Source organism: Ammospiza caudacuta, chromosome 6, assembly GCF_027887145.1.
Source record: "Ammospiza caudacuta isolate bAmmCau1 chromosome 6, bAmmCau1.pri, whole genome shotgun sequence".
Classification (NCBI taxonomy): Eukaryota; Metazoa; Chordata; class Aves; order Passeriformes; family Passerellidae; genus Ammospiza; species Ammospiza caudacuta.
This window is the reverse complement of record NC_080598.1, coordinates 39,461,283-39,485,733: the sequence shown is the minus strand read 5'-3', so window position 1 is coordinate 39,485,733 and position 24,451 is coordinate 39,461,283. Positions and strand designations below refer to the sequence as shown.

Below are 24,451 nucleotides of genomic sequence, written 5' to 3'. Positions count from 1 at the left end.
CTTATGTAGGAAGGGTCTTGTTACCAAAGAACGTGTATAAAACACAACTAAGTATCAAAAAGCCCTATGTCAATACAATGCTATCTTGTTTTAAAAGCTCACTTCTGCTTACAGTTAATTAACCACAATTACCTGAAATGCTCAGAAAGGTGTTTATAACACTAAAGAAAAATTCATCTCACTGGTCTCATACTATGTGGATAATACTTGTATTTTTTGTTTCAACAACCAGGTCTTGTGCTTGTGGACACACCAAAATAATATAAATCACCAATCATTACTAACTATACAACAATAGTACATATTTTACTGTAATTACGTAGGATGCAAAAACAAAGCATCTAAAACATTAACTTGTGATGAGAGCTCTTTCATCATGTAGAAGACTGCTTTACCTCATCAAATGAACAATTCATTTGGCAAACAACATTTCCATTTTAATTATATACCAGCAGTATTTTACCACAAATTAGTCTCTTAAAAATAAATACTGTCAAGAATTTAGCTACAAGTTGCCTTTAAGATTCTGTACACAGCTGTATCCACCTCTTTCTATATACACAATTGCTTACATCCCAGCAGATTTCTTGCTGAATGGAATGCAACTACCTGACACTGCAAATGAGACAAAAAATGACAGCTTTCTTTAAGAAAAGATCATTTTGTTACTAGCAACCTGCAATGTAAATCATGCATCATTAATAGAGCAAGGACCAGACCAGAAAGTTCCATTTACATCACTTATGTTCTCCAGTAAATTCCATGATTAATATGTTTCATTTGTTTGTAGATATTAGAATTACTCAGGAATTTCTAAAATTATGTTTAGTTCTTGTACTTGCAGCAATCCAGGTACTTGACATTGTACATTCAGCTGTGTGTGCTACACCAATGACCAGATGAAGATTTTGACAGTTCCAAGACTGCCATTCTTCCACAAAAATTTCTATCAGGTTGATTAAGAAGTTTTTAGGTAAGTAATAACTGTGTCAAGTCTGAGATGTTTAGTTTTACTTTAAGATACTTGCAAGCACATCCTGAAGTTTTGTAATGTGGGGATCAGTTCACTGATATGGTTTTATCTATTTTAGGGCTGAATTTGTATTGGAGAAGAGTACAATAGAAAATTTGATCCAATTTCCCTGACAAGGAAAATGGACAACTTCATAAAGGTTAAGCAAGCTGAACATATGAAGGAGAGAAGTGTAAAAGTAGGCACCTAAATTCCAAAATCTTACACATTCTGTGAAAAGTGCAAATAGAGAGTACCTACATTCTCCCTGTTGACAAAGTAGGAAAGTTAAAGGTTCTTATTTCTACCCCTGTACTACAAGCTCATTAAATCTTTACAAATACCTGCAAAAACACAAACACACAAACAGTAGTCCAGAACAATTAAATGTCATGAAAAGCTTATTATATATGTGTTAATACACAAAATTGCTGGGCTGAAAAGTAACATTGCACAGAGAGACAAGAAAGTCCTGATGGACAACAAACTGAGCAGGAGTCAGCCAGGTGACCCTGTGGAAGGGCAGCCAACAGCACCCTAGGCTGCATTAGGAGTGCTGCCAGCAGCTCTAGGGAGCTGATCTTTCCCCTCTTCTCAGCACTCCAAAGGCCACATCTGGAGTCTGGGATTCAGCTCTGACTCTCCAGCACAACAGACATTTAAACACACTGGAATGAGCCCAATGAAGGGACACTAGGAAGAAGATTATTAAGAGATCAAAGATCCCTCAGATGAGGAAAAGCTGAGAATGTTAAGATTGTTTAGCCAGGGGAAGTCTTATCATTGGTTATAAAGAAGATGAATTGAGACTCTTCTGAGTGGTGCTCAGTGACAGGACAAAAGGCAACAGACACAAACATCCACAAAAAATTATCTTAGCATAATAAAACACTTATTATTGTAAGGATGAATGAGCACAGAAACATGCTGTTCTGAGAGATTGGAGTCTAACTTCTCGGAGATACCGAAAACCTAACTGGACACCATCCTGGCCAATCTGTTGCAACGGACTCTGTCAAAGCAATGGGGTTGAACAAAACAATCTCCAAAGATCCCTTATAACCTCAACAATAATATAGCTTTATCTCATTCTGTGGATTTCAGAGAATAATTTCATTTTAGCTGAATAAGAAGCACAGGTAAGCTGCTCTTTTTCTCTCTTTTTTATGACAATATTCTACATGTCAAGGCGCAGATTATGATGTGATACACATCTATTAATACTATTTTAAAGTAAATACGGAAATAACTTTGAAATATAAAAACATTAAATTTCATGCAAGAAGCAAAATTTAAGAAGCAAGTGTAACCAGTTTACTGTTACTTACAGCTTTGTTGTACATTTATCTATTCAGCACAGGGTTTGTGCTCTATATTATAGATTTTGATTTAAGCTAGCCCTGTTTTGGCAGGAGGGGGAAAGAGGGAGAGGGGAAGAGGGTATTTAGGCCTAATGATTCAGATTCCTTAAACCTAGATTAGTTTATAATGTTAATAGGTATTACTTCTTGGGGGAGAGGGTCTGTAATAGTTATAATTAGGTGCATAGTTATTATATCTATATCAAGCTTTTATTATGTCCAGCATTCTTATAACTTTATAGTAGCAATGATGCCAGATAAATACATGTTAAAAATATGTGAGAAACAAACCTATAAGGCTTTAATAATCAACTGTAACTCCTCATTTTCTTTTTTCTTTTTTTCAATTCTAGTAGATAATTCATTGTTAAAAAGACAATCTTTTTTGCAACTGTTACAACTTAAGCAAAAATTGAAAAATACTAAACCTGTTTAGATGTGTTATTATGTATCTGAAGACATCATAGTTCACTGGGTGGAATTTCTTCACAATCTCTTTTAGCTCGTGTAGCCGTTCTGTCTTATCCATGATTTCTATAGAAATAAGTGACATTTTCTGACACATCTAGAAACATACTGAATAAAGTGTTGCTAAGTTTTTTCCTAGCATAATGGTACAGGTAACACAAAGAGAAATATCAAGTGAGAAAATATTTAATAAAATTCCTATTTCCATAGAGTAGCTTTTTTATTATACAGTTTGTCCTGGTTACTCTAAGCACACTAATAAGTACACCCACTGCAAGTTTAACTAAGCACAAAAATATTTTTCTGAATTTTAGCAGAATTATTTATCTCTGTTCAGCAAATAATTACTTGACTAGCTTACTGCTGGCTTGTAAAATTACAATGTGACAGGGTCATTTCTTGTTAGAGTTCTCTCTGCTTGCAAAATATCGTGACAGAAAGACATTCACATGAGGTTAGAATATCCTTAAAATTCAGTTATTCAAATAATAAAAAAACTACAAATAGGGCTGGTGCAGCTATTTTAAATATGCTGCCTAAAGAACAGGGATTCTTTACAGGCCCAAAGGACATTATTCATGCTTCAAACAGGAAATAGCCAACAAGTAGGAAAGAAATATGAAATAAACCAACAATTTTATTTTAAAAAACCAGCAACTAATGCTGTGGATCCATACATTCTGCAGAATATGCTTCCAATCAATGATGATTCATATCGTAAAAAGGAATATAAGTTCCCCTCTATTACCTGACTGCATTGCTAAAAAGAACTTTGATCTATCCTAATGGCATAGAAAAAATGTTAAATACAGTCCAGTATATCCCAAATATAAGTTTAGAGCAGTATTAATGGCATTTTAAAATAGTAATTATACTTACATTCTAAGTTATTTTATGTTTTGACTGAAATTTAACTATTACACATTTAAGAAAAGATAAAACCAAAGTAACTACATTAAACAAGCACAATGTGCCTGAAAAGCATAGCAGTAATACCAGAAATAGCTATTTACAGATATCAGCAGAAAATACAAAATTTCTAATGGGCTATATATTAATCAAGTCCAGGCCCAAGCCTTAGGCTTACACCAGTGCTTCAATAGGAGACACTGATTTCAAAGACAGGAATACTATGCAATGTCTGAAAAACGTTTGTAAGGCAAAGGCAAACAAAACTAAGCATTTTACAAGAGTTCCAAAAGAATTTGAAAAAAATCAAAGTGAATTAGAGAATTACCATAATATCCCATAGATGTGTCTGATTTTTAAAGTCTACTTTGAATGTAAGAACTCATTAATTCAAGGAGTTTTTCCCATTAAAAACTGCAAAGCTGCTCCAAGAGCTTTCATCATTTTCATCACTTAACAAGGAATAGAAAAAAGTAGATGTCTCTGAATTAAATTTTCTTATTTTGAAAAATAAGTGTATTACATTCCTCTCATCATATATAGTTCTTCTAATTTTAAAGAATATTAAAAAATACGTGTGTCTAAGGAATTTAAAAAACTATTCCATGCAGATAGTCCTTTCAACTTACAATGAAGTAAAAATTGCAAGAAGGGCAATGGAAATAACACAATTAAACCAAGAAAAGGTTGTTAATTGCTTACTTGATGTTTCTAACAACTCTTGATGCAAAGAGTAAGGAACTAATGGATCTGGCAGATCTGCAAAAAAAGCTTTCAGAGCCCCAGCCACAGCATTCACTGTTACTCCCATTGATTCTAGACTGATATTATGATCTGCAAAACAAAATTTAAAAAATAGCAGTGTAAGTAAAACCTACTGTTATCATTCCTTATAATACTTTATGAATACAATTTATTCAAAACATTAAAAACTAAAATTCTGCTAAATGATTATTAAATAAGGAAGGAAAAGGTGAACCTATTGAGAAGCTGCTATCACACCAACCCATAAAAAATCAAATATAAAAAAAATCTGACAGCATTACAAAACAGTAGAAGATCAGAAAAATAAAGTTGTCTAATTCTCCATGAAGACTTGAATGATTTTGTATTTGTCATTAACTGGCTTCTGATTAATCTATTTTTCCCAGTAAGGAGTTATAAATTCTATTTCCCAAAATGCTGCTAAACAGCAAAGCATAAAGAAATAGCACATTTCTTTTCCGTAACACCTAGGAGATATTTTACAATTTTTCACAGACTCAACTTCATGATTAACATTCAAGAACTTATAATAAATATTTTCATTTTAAAAGATAAACACATCAAAGTGAACAGTCCAAACTAGCAATCACATTTCATTATATTCTACAATGACAAAGGCTGTATTAGAAATTATTCAGACTTAACTGTTAATGCATGTTATTCAAGACAGCTTTCACTAAAGAATTACTGTTTGTGGGGCATAAGAAGCAGGAGTGAATGCCTTAATACCTAGGGCTGATGAGCTGTTAACACAAGGAGCAGCTACGACTGCACTTCAACTCTTTCAAACCTTCAAATACCAGCTAGATAGTATTTTAACAGCATTGAAGCCAACGGCAACAACATTCCCCTCCTGTCCTTGGAATTCACTGGTAATATCCTGGACTATACCAATACAACCCACCAGACCATTAAGGACACAGTGCTATGTGCAATCCTTTCATATTGCACTGTGACAAATCCTTGGAGAATTCATGCTCTGTTTTAGGTTTAAATAATAAAATCTCTGATTACCTTGATCAAACTGTTTTTGAATGTTGTCTTGATCTGTTTTATTCCCACTAACACGGTACAGGCCTTCAGTACATAATCCTTAGAAGAGGAGGAAAAACAAATATTAAAAAGCAGGTTTGTATACTATAAAGCAAAGCAGAACCAGGTGTAACTACTAATTCAGAATCAAAAGTAGGAATACATTTCTTAAGTGCCTAAAAAGTTAACAAATAAACCATTATAGCAATATAGGAATACCAAAACACAAACTGTCAGTTGTCTATTGAGTCCATCATTCCATTAACATGAATCAAGGGAAATTACACTGGAGGATAACAAGACTCTGATGCAGACATTTGTTGAATAATGCAGCCAAAATTATTCTCTTACTGATCTCTATTAGACTGTTGTTATTTGCACCATTTTTTTAATAATCACAAAGCTAAATTTTGTGGTACCCCAACACTTATGTTTTTAAAAACTGTCTTCACAGTTTGGGCTTAACAATTTATTATGGCAAGCAACAACACACTAAAAATATTCTGCAGGGTAAAAAAGACCCAGGCGTTTGTAACTGAATCCTGATCTTTTAATTTCATGGTGTAACACACTCCTGTATATGACAAGAACTTAATCTTCCAACATGCTTTCCCTTTTACCATTTGTATTTTATAAACTTTGAATCTATTTCTCCTCACTTCCTAGCTAAGGTAAATTATCCCATCTTTTACAAGTCTTTCTTTAAGGGGTCAGGGAAAAGGAGAAAGGTGTTAGGAAGCAGATGTTTCCCAAGCTTCTATTATTACTTTGTTTTACCACACATTAGAGTCATCGTAATTCCACCAGACTTTCAAGGTAAACATTGAACAGTCCACCTTAATTATGCACACACACACACTCCACTCCAATGATTATGCTTCCTACCACATTGCTGTCTTTTTTTCCCCACAGCTACTCACAGAATGAAAGAGACCATCCTGATAAACACACCATTACCAAAGATATTTTTGTTTTTTAATTTAGAACCTATTGAGCAATATAAACAATTTATAGTTCCTTAATTCAAGTTACCTTTATGGGTGCAAAATTACCTATATACTAGATCTTGTTAACACTACATTGCATACATGAGTTTATTAAAAATTCACTGGTCTCAAAGTTTTATGAAATCTCTTGGCTTTTTGCCATCATAAGCCAATAACTGAATGCATTTTAGATTATCAGATCAATACATAACTGTTCTGTCACACTGCAATCCACTGAAGGTGTCTTTTAAGTTATCAAGAAACATTAAGAATCCTATGAAAATGTTCAAAGTACAAAAAATCACTTGGCTGGTTCATACAGCTGGGATATTTTTAACAATTTCACATGACTCTTCTCACTCCTAATTTCCTCCTTAATGTCTCAACAGCTCAACATGTCTCTTCACTGGCTGCATCAAGGCTTATTTAGTAAGCATTTCTTCTATAAACTCACATGTCCATCATTTAGCTTTCCAATTCAATAGCCAAGTGTTTTCCTCTTGTAAATAAACACCTGAACAGTCCTTTCAAAAAACCTGAGCCTTGTCCACTGATACCCTGAACACTACTAAAAGGTAGAATTTGGTGGCACAGAACAAAAAGTGGTTTCAATGATTCAGTGACTTCCACATTTTGAAAGGAGTTTCAAACCTGCCTTCAAAAATAAAATCCCGAATGTGTCACATGTGATCACAGCCAGAAACACTTTACACTCCTCTTCCAAAAGCTGTAAATAAATACAAAAGACCACTGGTAGATGAGAATAAGCTATGATCAAGATTCTCTTTGTCTAGTATGAGAGAATTCTCTGCTGGAGACCCTACAACTGCAGGACAGTCTTTGTTTTATCCAACTACTATTCACTATCTTTCAGCACAAAAGAAACTGCATGTGCTGCAATAGCATCTCTGAGAAGTCTGACCCAGTCACTGTCTAGTAGGAGTTTATACATCTCAAATACTTGAACTGGCTGCTTTGGAGACACATGCTCTAGTGTGCTATCTGCACTACAGTTCTAAGAAACAAAGAAAGACAATTTACAGTACTTCAGAAAATCTTCAGGTTAAATAAGGAGATGCCTACTGAATTTAGGCATCTTCCAAAAATAATGAAGTGCTGCAATTCTGGATTAAGCTACTAAATTTGTCTTCTGAATTCCTCAAGGAAAAATTTTTCTTGCTTGTGGATGTTCTAGAAAGTCATGCTTCATGAAATGGTTGGTCAATTGTCATTACACTTTCTCTAAGGCACGGAAGGAGACAATTTAATCTGTGTGCAAGCACAAAGCTAGAAGTGTGAAGGTATTATTTAAGTAAAGTTCCAATTCTCTGTTGCTTTCTATTACGCAACCACGACTCTCAAATGCTTCTTACACCAAGATCTTCCATCAATTATCAGACATTCTAGTTCACTAGTTTTAGCTTTTAAACTCCCTGTATATCTATAGTACGTATCTATAATAAAAGAGGGAGAGATAGAGAGCCTTCAACATGTCTTTTTTTCTGACAGTTTTTTAAAAATTTGGTTCCTTCATCTGCATCCTTTTGATTTTCCGTAACTTTTTTCTATGTTCTCACTCTGTTTGTGTTCTGGTCCAGTTGTCATTTTCAACATATCCTCACCAAACATAATTGCTGCTGCAATATTCTATATCAGAACAATATGAATTATTTGCTTCTCTGTCCTGCTAGTTTTACAACACCTCTAGGTTTAAATAACTAGATCCTTCTTACATGACATCACAATAATCTATTTCAAGACAGTGCACATCCTCTTTGCCTAGGCTACTCTTTTCTCAAAGTATCTCATAGTGCCTAATAAATTCTCTTGCACCTTCTTTTCTGATGCCAGTTGTGACCAGGGCTCCATCCCATCTAACTAGAACTTCACCACATGGGGTTCAAAGCATTTCAGAGAAAACAACAAGGTGGATCTGCACCTAAATGCATAATCAGTCTGCAGGACACTTCCATTTTTAGGCCCCAACATATTTTCACAACTCTTGGTTTCTCCACAGAACATACTTCAGCATAAAGGAAGATCAAAGTCTACCTGGCACAATATTCATTTTCCATATCATATACTACACCATGCAGTATATGCTTGAGAAGAGTAAAAAGGGCAAGAGAGAAAAAAAAAACTACCAGCAATATTTTTGTGGTATATGCTCCCAGCTTTCTCTAGATGGTGGCTTACATAGGCTTTTGCATAAGGTGTTGTAAGAGCCATCTGGGGATTTATCCTTCACTAATTCACTCCAACTCCTTCAAGTTATGTACTTGTGGTCCTCACATCACGGTGAATGCAGTTTTGGCATTCCAGAATGTACATTATGAAAGCACACAGAGTTTATGCTCAGTACCTAAAGTTGGCATAATTTTTTTCACTCAACGAGAAGCAGTAACTTCTCTACATCTTCCCAGCATTGGTTTTGTAAATTTATGTAATTGCTCCTCCTGAGAAATGTTCTAAGCTAATCAATTTTGTGCATCTTTATCCAAGAGTTACAATTACTCCCATATGTATTATCTTTTCCAATTCTTTCCTGTTCTGAGAAAGGCTGAACCAAATTGCAACCAGTATCAAAACTGTGTATATAGCACCACATTATGTAATAGCATGATTTTTCTCCCTCCAGAACATTTACTTTTTTTTTTTTCTTGCTTGACAGCAAGTACAGAAAGTTTAAGTTTTCAGAGAGCTGTCTATGATGATTTCAAAGTCTCTTCCCAAGTGACAACAGCTATACTAACATTTAGACTGCTGAAAAGTCATAGAGTGTCTGCTAACAACATCCACAGCCAGGTTCCTATCATGTTCAGTCTGTGTTTCTGAATACATGCCACAATCACAGTAAGTCCATCTCTCCCAGTTCAATTCCTTCCCCTACAGTGGCCAATGGAACTTCTCAGGACTCATTCTCCACTACAACAGGTGAGACTATCATTCCCACACTTAGGTTTGTAAATTTGGTGATCTGTGTATTTCTCTAATTTTATTCCACAGATGGATCTGGTGTACCTCAACTCCCATGCTACAACACAAGACTACAGAAACTGCCAATTTACTGATCCAAACCAGTAATTTCTATGTACACCTAGAATGTATATAATTACTGAGCAAAGAAGCCAATCTCTAAGTAAGAATCTCACACTAACTTTACTTACACAAAACACATTTAATGTGTCCTCATCAACACTGACATTTAAAATCCCATGACATTCAATTCACACACTGAAATCCAGAACCAAAAATAAGTGTTTTACTGTTTCTTGTAATAAAATAATTTATAGCATATTGAAATGTTCAATAAACAACAAGTAGTGGAAGGAAATAAGCAGTCCTTTTAGAAAGACCCTTATAATAGGAAGCTCTCCAAAGCTGAATTAACATTACTATAATTTACACTAACTGATTATTAAACAAGGTCTCAAACATTTCATGAAGTGTCACTCAAGCCCTTATTTTAAGGCCTACCCATTCCAAAGAAGGAATACAAGACTACAATTAATATGACACTATGAAAATGCCTAGGAGAAGGTAGGTGCATTCTTTGCTTCACTAAAAATGGGTGACAACAGAAGCATTGTAGTTTTCCAGGCATATAGCTCTTTGGTCACTTTGGGTCTGGAGAATGCTGAGGGAATAAGTGGAGCAGGATAACTATCGTACATACCCTGGCACCTTGGTCCTAACTGAGTTGTTTAGGAATTCTTTATATAATTCTCATTATGTTTCCTTTGAACAGATACCTCATTAGCAATACAACTCAAACACACAACATGTGTTTTATGAGTATTTCAAAACATATTTGTTTACAGTTTTCAGTGATTCTCTCGCACTACTAAATTAATGCATGTGCTCCTCCCTTGTGTGGTAGTCAGTCTTCCATTAGGAGAAATGACTGATGCCTGTTTTACCCTCTTGAGTTTGTTTCCTCTCTGTTGATTAATTCCAAAGTTACAAACACAGACTGGTGTACAGTCTCCTAACTACTGAAACCTATTCTATGCCAATTTTGAAGTGATCACAGAAGGAATTCTCAGGAGATCATCTAGTGCAACCTTCTGCTCAAATAACAGTCAACACTGAAGTCAGATTTGGGTGCTTATCTAAACTTCCCTTTAATATCTCCAATTTACCCCACAATCTCTCTGGATAACCTGAACCAGTGTTTTAATAAACTTCAGAGCAAAAGTATTCCCTTTCTTTCTACTCAGAACCTCCTATGTTAATGACATTGTACTTCAGTTCTTTAGCCTGGCTGCACCTTTTCAGTAATCTCTTCATAGGTATGGGAAGCCTCCTCTGGTACCTCCTCAGCCTCTTCCTCTCCAAGCTGAATAAACCCACATAATATTAGCAACTCCAGCCCCTGACCCCCTTTTGCTAGACTCAAGTTTGTCAACACCCTTCTTGCAGTATTTCAGATGACGTCCAACAAGTGAGTGTAGAGCAAAAATTAGTACCTGCTTCTACTGCTGTAGTGTCTGCCCCTTCTACTGGGAAAATCCAATACAGAAGGCATGATCAGCCCATTCTCCACCACAACCACAACATCCTTTTCATTAGCACTGACATGGACCCAGTCAAGTGCTCAGCATCTACTACTGCAGGGGTTTAGTCCTTGCAGTTCTAGTTGAATGGCCTGGCTTTGTCCTCACTGAATTCCTTCAAGTTCCTACTATCCCATTCCTCCAGCTTGTCTATGTTCCCTTCAGCAGAAGCCCTGGTCTGAAATACATTAACCACACCACCCACTCTGGAATCACTCTCCAACCTAATGAAAGTACCAAATGTATTGTAGAGCCATTTAAACCAGAATCACAAGTAGGAGTCATGGCCTGTGTGCATTTTTTGCTAAACATAAAGCTTCATGGGCAGTTGAGTCAACTTCACTGAACAATATGACTGAAAACAATGGTCTCACTCCCCCCTCACCCATCACTCCCTCCTTGCTCCTGCTCCCTGCCTTGCACTTGTTTTGGCACATGTTTGACTCTTAACTTAGCAGCTGTAATACTACATAGCAGAACTTTTACCATTTTTGCTGATACAGCTTTTCAGAACAGGGAATTCCACTGATTCAGAGACATCTGACAAGTGCCCAAAACTAAAAGTGACAGAAACTCATACACCATACCAAGGGGGTGTCCAGGTCTGTTCTCTCTGCCCAACACAACAGGTTCCTAAAACCCTCCAGCTCTCCCCAAGCCCCTTGAGTAAAAGGGCAAGCAATCAATCTTGAATTTCTCAATTTTCCAGCTACAAGGAATATATCTCAATGATGTACCTGACTTCTTTACCACAACAAGCACTGCTGACTCATTTTCTTTGCCTATTTCTACCAAACCTCATTCTCTGGAGACAAACTTTGCCTTATCTATACTGTCAATGTAAAAATCTAGCCTCGCAGGATATTCAGCATAAAAGACCATGGTACAAGGTAGGTTTGAAGGACATTTGAAGAAGGCGATATTCTTTTACTTGAATTACCTCCAAAACTGTAAATTTCCCAGCATCACAAAAATAGTCGCAATATCAAAAGCAGCAATTATTGTACGTATCCCAAGTACATAATTTTTAATTTCTCTTAGAGCTCTCCATAGGAACCATGTGAGATAGCAACATTTAGCTCTGTCAAATTCTTTCCCACATCTTTATTCCATTCCTTGTCTCACAACTGAGAAACTGAATTATTAAAACACAAATTATTATAATAAGCATCTCTTTGCTAAAGTATTTAATGTACAATTACCACTCCATTAATGTTACAAGTTTTCTATGAAGTATGGAATCTAAAATTTATAATCTGGTCAATGAAGTACATGGATAGCAATATTCTATAAAAATTAAAAACATTTGAAAGCTCAGAGGAAAAAAAACATTAAAATATTGATATTAAAGTTGAATATCATGAAGAACTGTATGTAATCAATGGCAAAACTACTAGTATTTGCAATGTTAATTTGATGTCTCCTTCCTTGGTAAAACAGAATGAAATATAATCTATGTCAAACTTCTCACCAATGCATGAACAAATACAAAAAGTAAACCCAAAACACAAAAAATTACTAAAGTAAAAAAAAAAAACCTGACACGCTAAGAGTATCAGATAGCATTAGTCATCTTACCTGAATTATTTTAAGTATGGGAAAACTTAAAAATCAATAACAGTAGGTGTTGACTAGTACACAAACAGTCCATGGAATAGCTCATCACTAAATCTGAAGTGTGTGTAACAGCATAAAAACATTACCAACAAAACACTCAAGCTACAAAGTTGGCATAAATATGTACACTTTTCACACTTAAAATTGGACATTCAATAAATATTTTTTCCATTATACTGCAAAACAAAATTCAAACCATATCAACATTTTGTTGAAGACATTAAATCACCCTCCAGAAATCTGTTCCTCTCTGTCAAACTACTGAATATCTACCTTATTCTCTCCATGAGTTCTTAGAGAAATACAGAACTCATGCAATTCATACAGCATACTTCAAAAAGTATCTCAATTCTGTAACGTATTTTGAAAAAAGGTAACGGTCTACATTGGATTTTCTTATTTAAAAACAGCAGGTAATATTTTTTTCTAGTATACCTTAGCATAGCACCATTACTTGTATATAAAAGCAGCCACTGCAATTTTCTTAAAAATCAAAGTTTCCCTGCTAAGTACCTTTCCATAAACCCGGTTTACCAAAAACCAATATCTTATAAAAATTCATTTCAAATGATGCAACAAAATGAAGTTCTCTTCAGTCCATCAGGAGAAAGCAAAAAGCCGACCAGAACACCTATACAATCAAAATACTCTTTTGGAAGCTCATAATCAAAAATAGCTACCAATGAGAGTCAATTCAAATAGTTGTCCTCATGTGCAAGTTACAAACCAATTTGAAAAGGATGTGACAGAGGTAAAAGCACACAAATACCATACATGTTACTAGTAACAGGAAAGTGCTCAAATAGTCTGTAAAAGGTTACAGATAAGACCACAATATGTTAACCAAAAATCAAGTTTTTTGAAAACATTATATATTTATACCAAGACATTTAGTGAAAAACTTGGTAATTCATCATTAGCAAGTTACTTACTTGAAAGGAAAAAAAAAATCTTTTTATCATATTGTTCAGTGAACCAAGAAAGAGCTCTGACAACCAACACCCAAATATTACTCATCCTGCTATAATTACAATGAATTCAAAAATTAAAGGCTCGGACAGAAAAAAGGCTTTCCTATAATTGTGGACAATGTAAAAACACAGAAGCAAAGCTTGTTTACAATATTTAGCAAATCTTTCCTCCTTTCTTATCCAGAAGTGACAGTAGTATAAAATTTAAAATGTTCTCACATGGTATTGTGATTTGTTTTTAATCAATAGATTCCAACAAAACCAAGTATTATGTGCTCTTGCTGCCTGGCACTCCCAGTAGCAGTGACAGTGCAGGTGGCTGTGAAATGGAGGTTCTAACACACATTTACAGCTTACCAGCCTCACATCTACTCAGGCATTGACCTGAGTTAACTGCCTCCCAGTTTCTGCTTCCAATACTACCAAAAAGATTACAAGGGGATTCAAGCTCTGTGCTAATGTTTCAAGAACTAATTGGTTGGCTCCATAAAGTTATACCAGTTTAGAATAAAGCTTTTTGTTGAAAAATACTAAAGAGGAAGAGAGACAATAACCTTCACTTATATGAACAGACTTAGGTTCTGTTCCTTATCTTTACCAGATCACCCTTTACCTTGACAGGAACAGTATGGCTCCTTCAGAAGAAAAAAAATCTGTTGATTTATAAAAGGCTAGAAAATTAAGCTCCTGAATTTTCTTTGGTTTTTCCAAACTGTCCCTCTTCTACTGACACACATTTTTTTTTGGTGAGGATGTTTCCAGAACATTATGGTAAAACAAAAATCTGATGGTACTTTCTGCATGGGCTCAATTCTTTAAGGTTTATGGTGGAGCAAGAATCTTCAAAAACACTTCAACATACTATTGTCTCATCCAGGCATCTGAAATAGAGGAAATTGTTCTTCACTGTGTACTTTCTAGCCTCAGTCAAAATTTAGATGAGAGGGTACAAAGCATTGCCTTGTATAATTTCACGAGACAGAAACAGGAAACATTAAAAATTAAGATCAGCCTTTCAAGTCGAGATTAATCACAAATTCAGCCACAATCTCAATTACATGGGAAGGAGCTGAACCCCATGGAAGTACCTGATGAGGAAACACTAAACAACTATATCCTCTGTAAGAGAAATAACCAGATTAGCTGAGTTGGAAAAGACTGCACTTCTTGATTAGGAAGACAGTGATAATAAACACTGGTATTCAGTGCAGTTGACACTGACAGCAGACTGACTGCTATGAGACAGACGAGTGCTGAATGACTCCCCAGGGCCAAGCAGCCTTATCACACAGGAATGGTGCCACTCTCAACTCCAGCTGCAGCCAATAGCCCCTGACTTGCCTTGTGCAGGCTGATAATCCCCACCACATTTGTAGAATTTTCTCAGACAGTCACAAAGTCAATGATGCGACCGTATATCAGTACAGGATTTGAAGGCAATGCAAGTGAACATTCTTTTCTCTCAAAGGCAACAAATACATTCTATGAGAACCCGGCTTGAAACTCAAATACCCACAGCATATTAATTCAATATAAAAATAACACACACCAGAAATAAAACTCTCACAGCTAAGTATGGAAGCTGAAAGCAACACCAAAGCTACTTACACACAATGCAGAGTAGAAAAAAAAGAGGAGAAAGAAAATTCTAGTACAGATCAAAACCAGAGGTTTTGTTCTACGTGTTTAACAGAACTAGGAAGACAACTAGGGGCATCATGTTAGTCGGGCTGACATTCATGGCCAGAATTAAAACTCTCCAGGTGTACAGCAGCATTCCAGGATGAGCTAACATAACACAGCCAATGGAAAAGTTGTGCCTTCTGAGGGGACCCTACATTTTGAACACATAGCAGCTTAACCCAACATCTTATTTTCCCAAGACAGGTCATGAGAAGAGAACAGACGTACAAAATGTTTTGCCTGTTTGCATGGTTTGATGATTACAATGAAAAAAGGGAACAAATAATGTTCTCACACTATTATAGTTCTCCCTCTTCCCCACAAGCTGGTGAAAATTCTTTGGGAGAAGTACTTTTTTTTTTTGAAAGTTCTTCACAAAGACAACAATATTTTTAAGCAAATAAAACTTCTAGAACTGGACTTACAAGAATACTTTCATTGTTTGAAAGTATTCTTAAAAAGTGGAACATGTTCAAACTAAGTTATTGCTAGATTCTACAAACTCTTGAAATTAAATACCAGCCAATATCTGTTTTATATAGCTATGCATAGTAGCTGTACATAGCCACTTTTAAAGAACACCAGTGTCAGTGACTCACCTATAAATGATGCTCGTTTGACTTGGGTTGGGGCCTTTTTTGCTACAAAAACCAGCAAACACAACACACACACACACACACACACACATATATATATATATATATATATATATATATATATTCCTCCTTTCCCATTTTTAACTAGATGAGCTGGAAAAAGCAGAAGTAGGAGGGCAGAAAATACAGCTCTTACCTTTAATGCATAGAAAGTAAAGGTTAAAGACAGATCTGTACTAATACCTCTGACTCCAAAGAGATCAGTGCCTGAGGTTTCACCTAATTTCTTTATTGCAATAATGCAGTATGTAAGTATTCAAAAACAGCTATGAAGCTTACCACCTGTGGTAGTTATTTTAGAAACACTATTCTTACAGATGGCAACAAAACTGAATTTTACTGTAAGAAAGAAAACCCTTTAGATTTTTTTCTTGCTAAAACTGCTACTCTCATCTTACAGTCAAAATTGTATTAGAGATATAAACAAATTTGGAAAAAAGATGCTGTTTTACTTTGCAATAAACAATATTCTCATTCCAGACACACATCTAAAGATGGTCCTGCACATGCTTCAGTTCAGTCACACTGTCACTTACTTCAAATACAGCAATATAGGATTTAGAAAACTTCAGAGCAAGCAGGACCTATACACTAGCTGAAAGCTAGTGCTCACAATCTTTAAAAACAAACAAACAAACAAAAAAACGCCCAAAACCCCAAACAAAACCCAACCAAGGATACTCCCAAACCTCAAAACAAGTCCCCACTCCTAACTGTAGTCTTCTGTTTGACCAGCAAAATCGTCCTACTTGCCCCATGGTCACACACTAAATAGGCTGAAAGCAGGGACAAACACAACCATAAAGCCAGGGAGATAAGAGAGAGAAAACCATACTGTGAAATTTCACCCTAGTGTAAACACATATATATGTTAATATTTTACATTAAACTGGGAAATTACATCTTCAATAGATTAACATTTTTCATGGAGTATTACACAGTATTTAGAAAATAAGTGTTTCTGTCTCTGCAACAAGTTAAAATGCAAAATCAGGTTTACCTTCAAAATCAAAAAAGCGAGCAGACTAAAGATACTAAGTCAGAAACCATTTCAAACACCTGTTTTCTATAACTGCAAAAGGCAGATTTCAGAGCTTTTAAATACATTAAATAAAACACAGTGGCAACAGTAAGACATGTAAGACTGGACTGCCATGGGGTTAAAAGTCATTTGGCACCAGAAAGTGATGTAAGTTTTATTAATTACAGGGAACATGTTAAACCTCAGACATTTGTCAAAAGGTATTAAAGTATTTGTATAAATAAAGTCAAAAAACCATCACATATTACACATAAAATTTAGAAAACACATTCTACTTTTAAAATGCACCTAGCCCCCAATTATTTATTTCTAGGATAAAATTCTAAAAGTACTTTAAAACAGAAAATGAGAGGTATTACTCATTATGCAAAATGGGAAAGTCTTTCCTCTAACAGTCCTCCTATCTTACCTGTATCTTCAATGAATTGCACACATTTTTCAACAAACAGAGGTATGGGTTTCTCAGGTGTAACCAAATCCTGTAGGGGCATCCCAAAGTAATTACTTTCCCAGTTTCTACGGATTGGAGGATTGAATGTCTTAGTTTTCTTTTTCGGCTACAATAAAACAGAGTTATTTAAGTAATATTCAAGCAAAATTTTAACCAGCTCATATTTCAATCAGTCAGTAAACAACCATATCATACATCTATCAGACATTAAAATTCCTCTACAGCAAACTGAATGAATAAAAATTAAATGTACTTTTAAAATTACGAAGTACTTAACTATAAAGTAATTATACGTTAGATAAAAAGCACTAAACTTCCATAAGTTTTGATCCTTTTTGCATTACCTTAGGAACAGGATTAACCCATATATCAGTAACTGAAATTATTACAGGAAGAGAAGTAAAGACAGCACTTGTTTAGAGTGCTGTGATTTGTTTAGTCTTTCAGCAGTGCTCACAGGAACCACACCTGAACCACACCTCTTCAGAAATTGCAAGGGTCAAACTCCAGTGTCATTCACCAAAACAAAGTTGGTGTCTTCTGCACATACCTAAAGATACTAAATAATCTTTATATTGCAACTACACAAGAAACATGATCATGGAGAACGACTAACGAGCAATAAAGCCTTGAAGCTAAAGTTTCAGCACTCACACTAAGCATGAATGCTTTGTCACAGGCACAGGATTTTAGCCAAAAGGAGGTTTCTACACAACCAAATCTAAGATGGTGAGTTTGATACAGAATTTTCCCGGTTTTATTTTTTTTCCACTGAGAAGGACTTTTATCAGTGGAACTGATAAATCAGCCTTGGATGACTACAAGAATTGTATTGTATCAGATATCATAATTCATGCCTGAATAGTGATGAAAATATAAATTACATCAAAAGTATTTATTTAGGCAGCATCCAGTTCAGATGGGCAACAGCTGAAAGGGCCAAGCTGAAGCTAAACATGTAAAACTCAGTGAAAACATCTTTGTCAAATGATAATGTCAGATCATTTTAGATACATATATGAAGGCAGAAAAGAAAGGAAAAACAATTCAATTTCTTTTTCCCAAGGTGTTCAGTACACATCACCACCACCACAGAATAAACAAAGCAAGATATACTCAAGACTGTATAGCTAAGATCAACAAGACAGAAAAGGCTCTGTGTGTCTCTTGGAAAGCAGTTGGATAAATGGAATTATAAGCTAAGACTCTACAGAAATTTATGAAAATTACAAATATTATCTGCATAGAATACCTGGAAATGGTATGAAATATTGGACACAGCTACAAAATTAAAGAATGCTCTTTTCTAATAGTTGGCCTGCTTTTAGAAGACAGGTTGCAAGGGAATGCCATATCATATTTGGTATTATGCACACAGAAATGCAAAAGGTTTCTCATACGAACTCTTTTCCTGAATACAGTTTAATCCCTAATTTGAAAAGTGAGATTTTTTTCTCTAAAGAACTTAATGAAACATAAAGAATGAAAGAATAAAGAGAAAAAGGAAAGAGAAAACCCCAACCCTGACATCCTCTGCAAACTGGTCTAAATGCAGAGTAGAAGAGATGACCACTGCAAAACTATTCCAAAATCATGAAACTACAATTTCACCAGACAGTTACAACAGTAAATTTATCAGCTATTTCTCATTATCTATCATTATGTATTTTGCATCTCTCCTGTCCAATATTTATTAAAATACCTCTCTCTCATTATTTTCCTTTCTTTTAGGGTGTGTGAGTGCATAAACTCTCCACTGACAGCATAAATCAAATCCTCCCACAAATAACACTAGCTACATGATCTTCAAAAACAATACTTCTGCAAATCAAAAGTAAAATTTTAAGGCTTTAAGAAAAAACAACATGCTCTTTCCTGATTTTAGACTTCCATACTTTCCTAAGTCTAGATTGCTTAAGTGGAAAACTTGTTCTGAACAAAAAGGTGTTCTGTGCTAAAGACCTGATTTTGCCTAAAGACCAACTGACTTGAGGGAAAAAAATATGGGGTCTTACTGCTAACACAAGTAAGTCTCAGTGAAAGCTCTTCTTTAATCCCTGTTCCCCACTCTGAGAAAACAGCATTTTTTCTGATCCATCAGACATAGAATGGAACTTTTAGATTTGCTAGTCAAGACAATGACTACCATCATTTTTTCTGTGTAAAATTAACTTTTAAAAGATCTCTAATGAAACAATAAAGAAACTGTTAAACATCAAATTATTCATTTAGTTAAACAGCACCTGAGTAAGGTGAACCACTTAAAAATTCCTAGATTTTGGCAGAGAGATCATGATTTTGCCCCAGATATTTTTAGTTCAATCATCCCCCCACACACCTACGCCTTCCAATGCAGCAGTCACGTAATACTGCATGCAGCAAGTACCAATCCAGGCACAGCCAAAACCAACTTTTATGCTTCTTCTACATCATCAGAAAAATGGACTAATGGGCACCAAGTTAAAGTTTAAGACAGGAACCAGCACAAAAGTTTTGTTACTTAAGCCTAGCAAAAAGCTCCTTGTTCACATACCACTGTTTTCATGCTAGTAATTAAAATACAAGCCCAAGACCATAAAGTTGAAATCCCTAGTTTTCCTAGAGATCTGTGGGGCTTTGTATAATGGATTGCTGCACTTATGTTGAGCTTTCAGCATGGGTTTCATCACTTGCTCCTTGCCAAAGACAACTGCTCTTCATACCATAGCAGAGGTTAGCGCCAAACCTCCAACTGATCCTTATATATTGTGGCAGGAAAGCATTTTAACTCTGAGAATTCCACACTTGCCTTGCATTGCATTTACTTGCAAAACTGCTTTCTTTTGCAGTACTTCAATCACCAAAATACATGTTGCAAAAGATTAGCTGAAGTCCTCTTAATGTAAGACAAGGTAAACATAAAAACATTTGCTCTAGCATGGTACAGTATCCAAGTCTTGATTTCAAAACCAGAAATATTATTACAAAGAACATTAACTTCAAAAATACAAATATAAAGAATACTAAGCTTAACCCTCTTGACCACGGGAACTAGGGAGTCAGCTAAGCAGTACTCGTCATCTAGAGAGAAACTAGGCTAAGGCTTCAGCCAGCTGTGAGTTTTGAGAGGACAACACACATAAATACAACCTTTTAAAATTAATCTAGAAAACTAAAAACTGCCAAAATCCTATCAAGCCTCTTTATGGATGGGCTGCTTACTTTAGCAAGCCTTCTGTTCAAGACAGGCTTTTTTTCCTCTCATTACCATCCCACCAGAACATCCATTAATTATTTCTTTATTAAACAAGAAATTCAGCCACTTCCCTACCTCCAAAAGACTTCACTACTACTTTTGATGCAAAGGAAATTTTCTGCCTGCTTCATCTGCAGTCGGCCCTAGGGTCATGGAGGGCAAAGTCAGTATTTTCAGAACTAGTAAAATACTTCATAAAACCACGCACTGAGAACAGCATTCATTTTATAGGCTTAATAAAAGTATTTGTAATCTCTAATTCACAGCTAGCTCTCCAGAAACTGCATGATATATGAATAATGCAGATCACTGTCCCTAACATGCTCTTCCTTCCCTTCATGCTTTCTGCCATTTTTAGAATTCCAGTTTGTTACACTGTTTTAAACTACAAAGGTTTAAGAAGACATATGGCTCTAAATATGCATATTAAGAGTGTTAAATTTGAAAAGAGAAAACCTGAAAGTACAGATTCTGGTATTTCCTATAATTCTCAGTAGAAAAAAAAAAATCACTGCACATTCCAGTCTGAAGTAGACAGTATTTTACTAAATTAACCAGTGAATTTACACAAGAACAGCTGAATAAAAATCTAAGTTGATCTCCCATTGCTCACATGTTTAGCATAGTCTTACTAAAACTGAGATCAACATACATGGGATCTACAGTTCCTCACACTATTTCCATAATAGTTTTTACATAAAATTTCATACAGTGTTGAAATTTTAAGGGCAAAAAGCAAGTTTAAGCATAGAAAAAGAGATGACAAATGCACTGCTTCGTGTTCTAAAAAGCCAGAGTAAAATATGTGAGAATTCATGAAGATGGTAGCGGGTTTTTCCTACTAAAATACCGAGAAAAGTTTTCAGATTAATTTAAAGTAAAAAGTATCTTACAATCATCTTGGTATAAAGGAAAATAGAAAGAGGTAATTGACAAACTTCTTTGGAAGCAATGAGTGTTGTCTGCAGACAGGGTTACAAGGCAGAATGTTTTAAAACACTGTTTCTCAGATTTAATTTAGCAATATGGAAACTGCATTCACACAAAAAAAAAATAAAAATCAGACCTTGAATAATCAAAGGTTATTGGCCAAAGAACCTAAAAAGTGAAACTTTTCCAGATTTTAGCAATGGCATGCCAAAGAATTATCACTATGCAGTTAATTTACTATATTGTTTACAAGATCTCTCTAGTTTGGATTTGTTTTCAGAAGTACTTAAAAAATTCAAGAGAAGGCTCTGCCTCACCCATTGCAAAAATTCATTCAGGATATTTGCTGTTCTTGATATGTTGTGGAGAATATAAACCTAAACAATTATTCTCTCTATAAGAGGTGAAAAAAATACAGCCTAAATCCAACACTGAATATATCTCAAAGTGTTCACAAAGAGAGGAGCTCTAAAGTAGGTGGGTAAAGTGTTAATACTCATCAATTCCATTGTAAAAACAAATAATAAGGTTATTAATTGTCACTATATGGAATTGCTACAGGTTTCCACATCAGGCAGGCTTCCTGCTGAAGAGGGAATTACTAAATTATGACAAAGGTCAAAAATAACTAGCTATTATTTCATGGTAATAATAACAATAATTCTTCCATACTAACTTACAAATATTTTTTTAAAGTATTTACATTGGGCTTGTTTACACAGTGAGGCAAAGGAAAGCCAAGGACTACTGTGGTTTGGGCTTTATATTAATGCATAAAAGGCATCAGCTGCAGCTTTAAGGCTACTCAAGCAGTTCATCCTATCTAAGATATCAGAAGGCTTCCCTCAGCAAGATCCTTTTCCTCTAGGAATCCTCATGCCCTTTCCTGACCTGAAATTCTCTGCAGTTTCTGTTGTTTTGCATCTCCAAACTCATTAAGTTAAACTGAAAACAAAAATAATTTATGATACAGCTGGCAAGCCCTGTGCTTTCCATGTGTACCAACACCACTGATGTTTACACTAGACCTTAATGTTAAAAGTTCTAATTGAGACAAGCATCTAATTGTAATTGCCACTTCCAGTTTTGGATAAAGACACGTAGAAGAATGAGCACACATCTCAGCTGGAGAGGACTAACTTGGCAAAGGAGAAACAGCTGAGGCAAAGCTGCATTTTAACACTTCAAGGTGTGCTCAGTTCCTCTTAAGTTTGTGACCACCATGAAGGAAATAAATAATGGAACATGGAAAGCATGCCAACATAGGGGAGAATTCACTCAGCAAAATGCACTTTTTTGCTATTTTGTTTAAAGGCAGAAAGGACAAGGTGCTTTTTTCCTAGGAGAAACCTTACAGAAGAAGTTCTGCAGGTGAAGAAAAGAAGGCCACTACGGTTAAACAAATATTAGCACACAACACGCACTTCAAATACTGAACAACATGCACTTGAAATATTTCAAGCCCACTGTGCACACACAACTACACATGAACCTGGCTAACAAGTCCTGTGATTCAAGCCAGTCTGCTTGCTTTCTTCTCCTCCTCCTCCTTATTGCTCTTCATATTTATCCCCACCAGAAAAAGTTCAATGGTTCACTTGTTAATAGCACATGCAAGGTCTTATCACAAATCTTCTCAGAACATATGTGCTAATAAAATAAAATAGGATAAAGGTGGGTGTATCACAAATTAGATTATAATGATTCAGTTTTTTCCACTTTTTCTTTTCTAGAGACAAAGACTGAACCATCTGTTGGTTTTACCAATCTAGATTTTAGTAAGGCACGTGGTGATGGCATATAGGAAACTACAGCCACAACTGGAGGAACAGACAAAAGAGGATACTCAGCAACAAGAAGGACAAAGTCATAGCGTAATGGGAAAATCCTGCACTGGAATGCACAACTAACCAAACTTACGTGCTGTAATGTGCCTGTAGCACATGCTGTAATGTACAGGTACTTTACACGTGTGCATGTACAATAAACCACCTGTACTGTGCAGTATGGAGTCATTGCCTGGAAATTACCAAGGACATGAGCAGGCCAAAGGTACCCAAAGCAGCAGCAACTGCAGCTAAGCAAAGGTTGGGTGCAATCACACAATTGTGTTGGGTAGTAGCTTCTAGTTGATATCAGCAAACACTTGGATTGTGTGATGCACTGTTATGACATTCCTTGTAATACTATGCACAGTTTCAGTCATCCTCATTCAAAAACAGGTTCAGAGGAAAATTCCTTTTTTTTTTGTTTTTAATCTTCTAAAACTCAGGCCAAGAAGTAGCCATTTTCTCTTCACTGGTGACTGGCCAAAAAAAGAAACACTTCTGGAGAAAGGATACAATAAGGAAGGGTGAAAACTAGGAATTGCAATATTCCTCACCAGTACAGAGGAAATAAAAGCTCTGGATGAGTTTTTCAGAGTAGTAAGAATGAGGAGATAAAAATCTTCAGAGGAATTATTTCTGTGATAATTGTAAGAAGAGCTCAAGGATGATGCTCTTCCAGTTCTGACTACCAGCATACTGAAACAAGATCTAAGAACACCAGCACAGTGTTATGGACAAAAATAACAGGCAAATAATTCAGACCAAAGCACACTTGCTTAACTGGTCTGAGTTTTAAATTGTTTCTTTTGGCAAAAAGAAACCTTATGTGACCTGGCAAGTAATGTTACCTGCTTGCCACAGGTTTGACATCGTTATACTTGCCACAGTAAAACATTTTAATTTATGCTTCCAAATAGCAACAAGTAGCACAATTCTGAGTATTTACTT

At 35.4% G+C, this 24,451-nt stretch overlaps 1 protein-coding gene across 3 annotated transcripts in view; it reads right to left on the bottom strand.

Moving 5' to 3' along the window:
• The window catches only part of ARHGAP5 (Rho GTPase activating protein 5), a 46,982-nt gene that overhangs the window by 5,210 nt on the left and 17,321 nt on the right, over positions 1 to 24,451 (bottom strand). For 2 of the 3 annotated variants that reach the window (XM_058806238.1, XM_058806239.1), the window contains exons 4-7: positions 17,468 to 17,615; positions 5,530 to 5,607; positions 4,453 to 4,584; positions 2,802 to 2,907 (exon numbers count right to left, since the gene is read on the bottom strand). In XM_058806238.1, coding sequence (XP_058662221.1) covers positions 2,802 to 2,907; positions 4,453 to 4,584; positions 5,530 to 5,607; positions 17,468 to 17,615 — 464 coding nt within the window. The remainder of the gene's footprint in view (positions 1 to 2,801; positions 2,908 to 4,452; positions 4,585 to 5,529; positions 5,608 to 17,467; positions 17,616 to 24,451) is intronic. The other variant, XM_058806240.1, reaches the window with a different exon arrangement.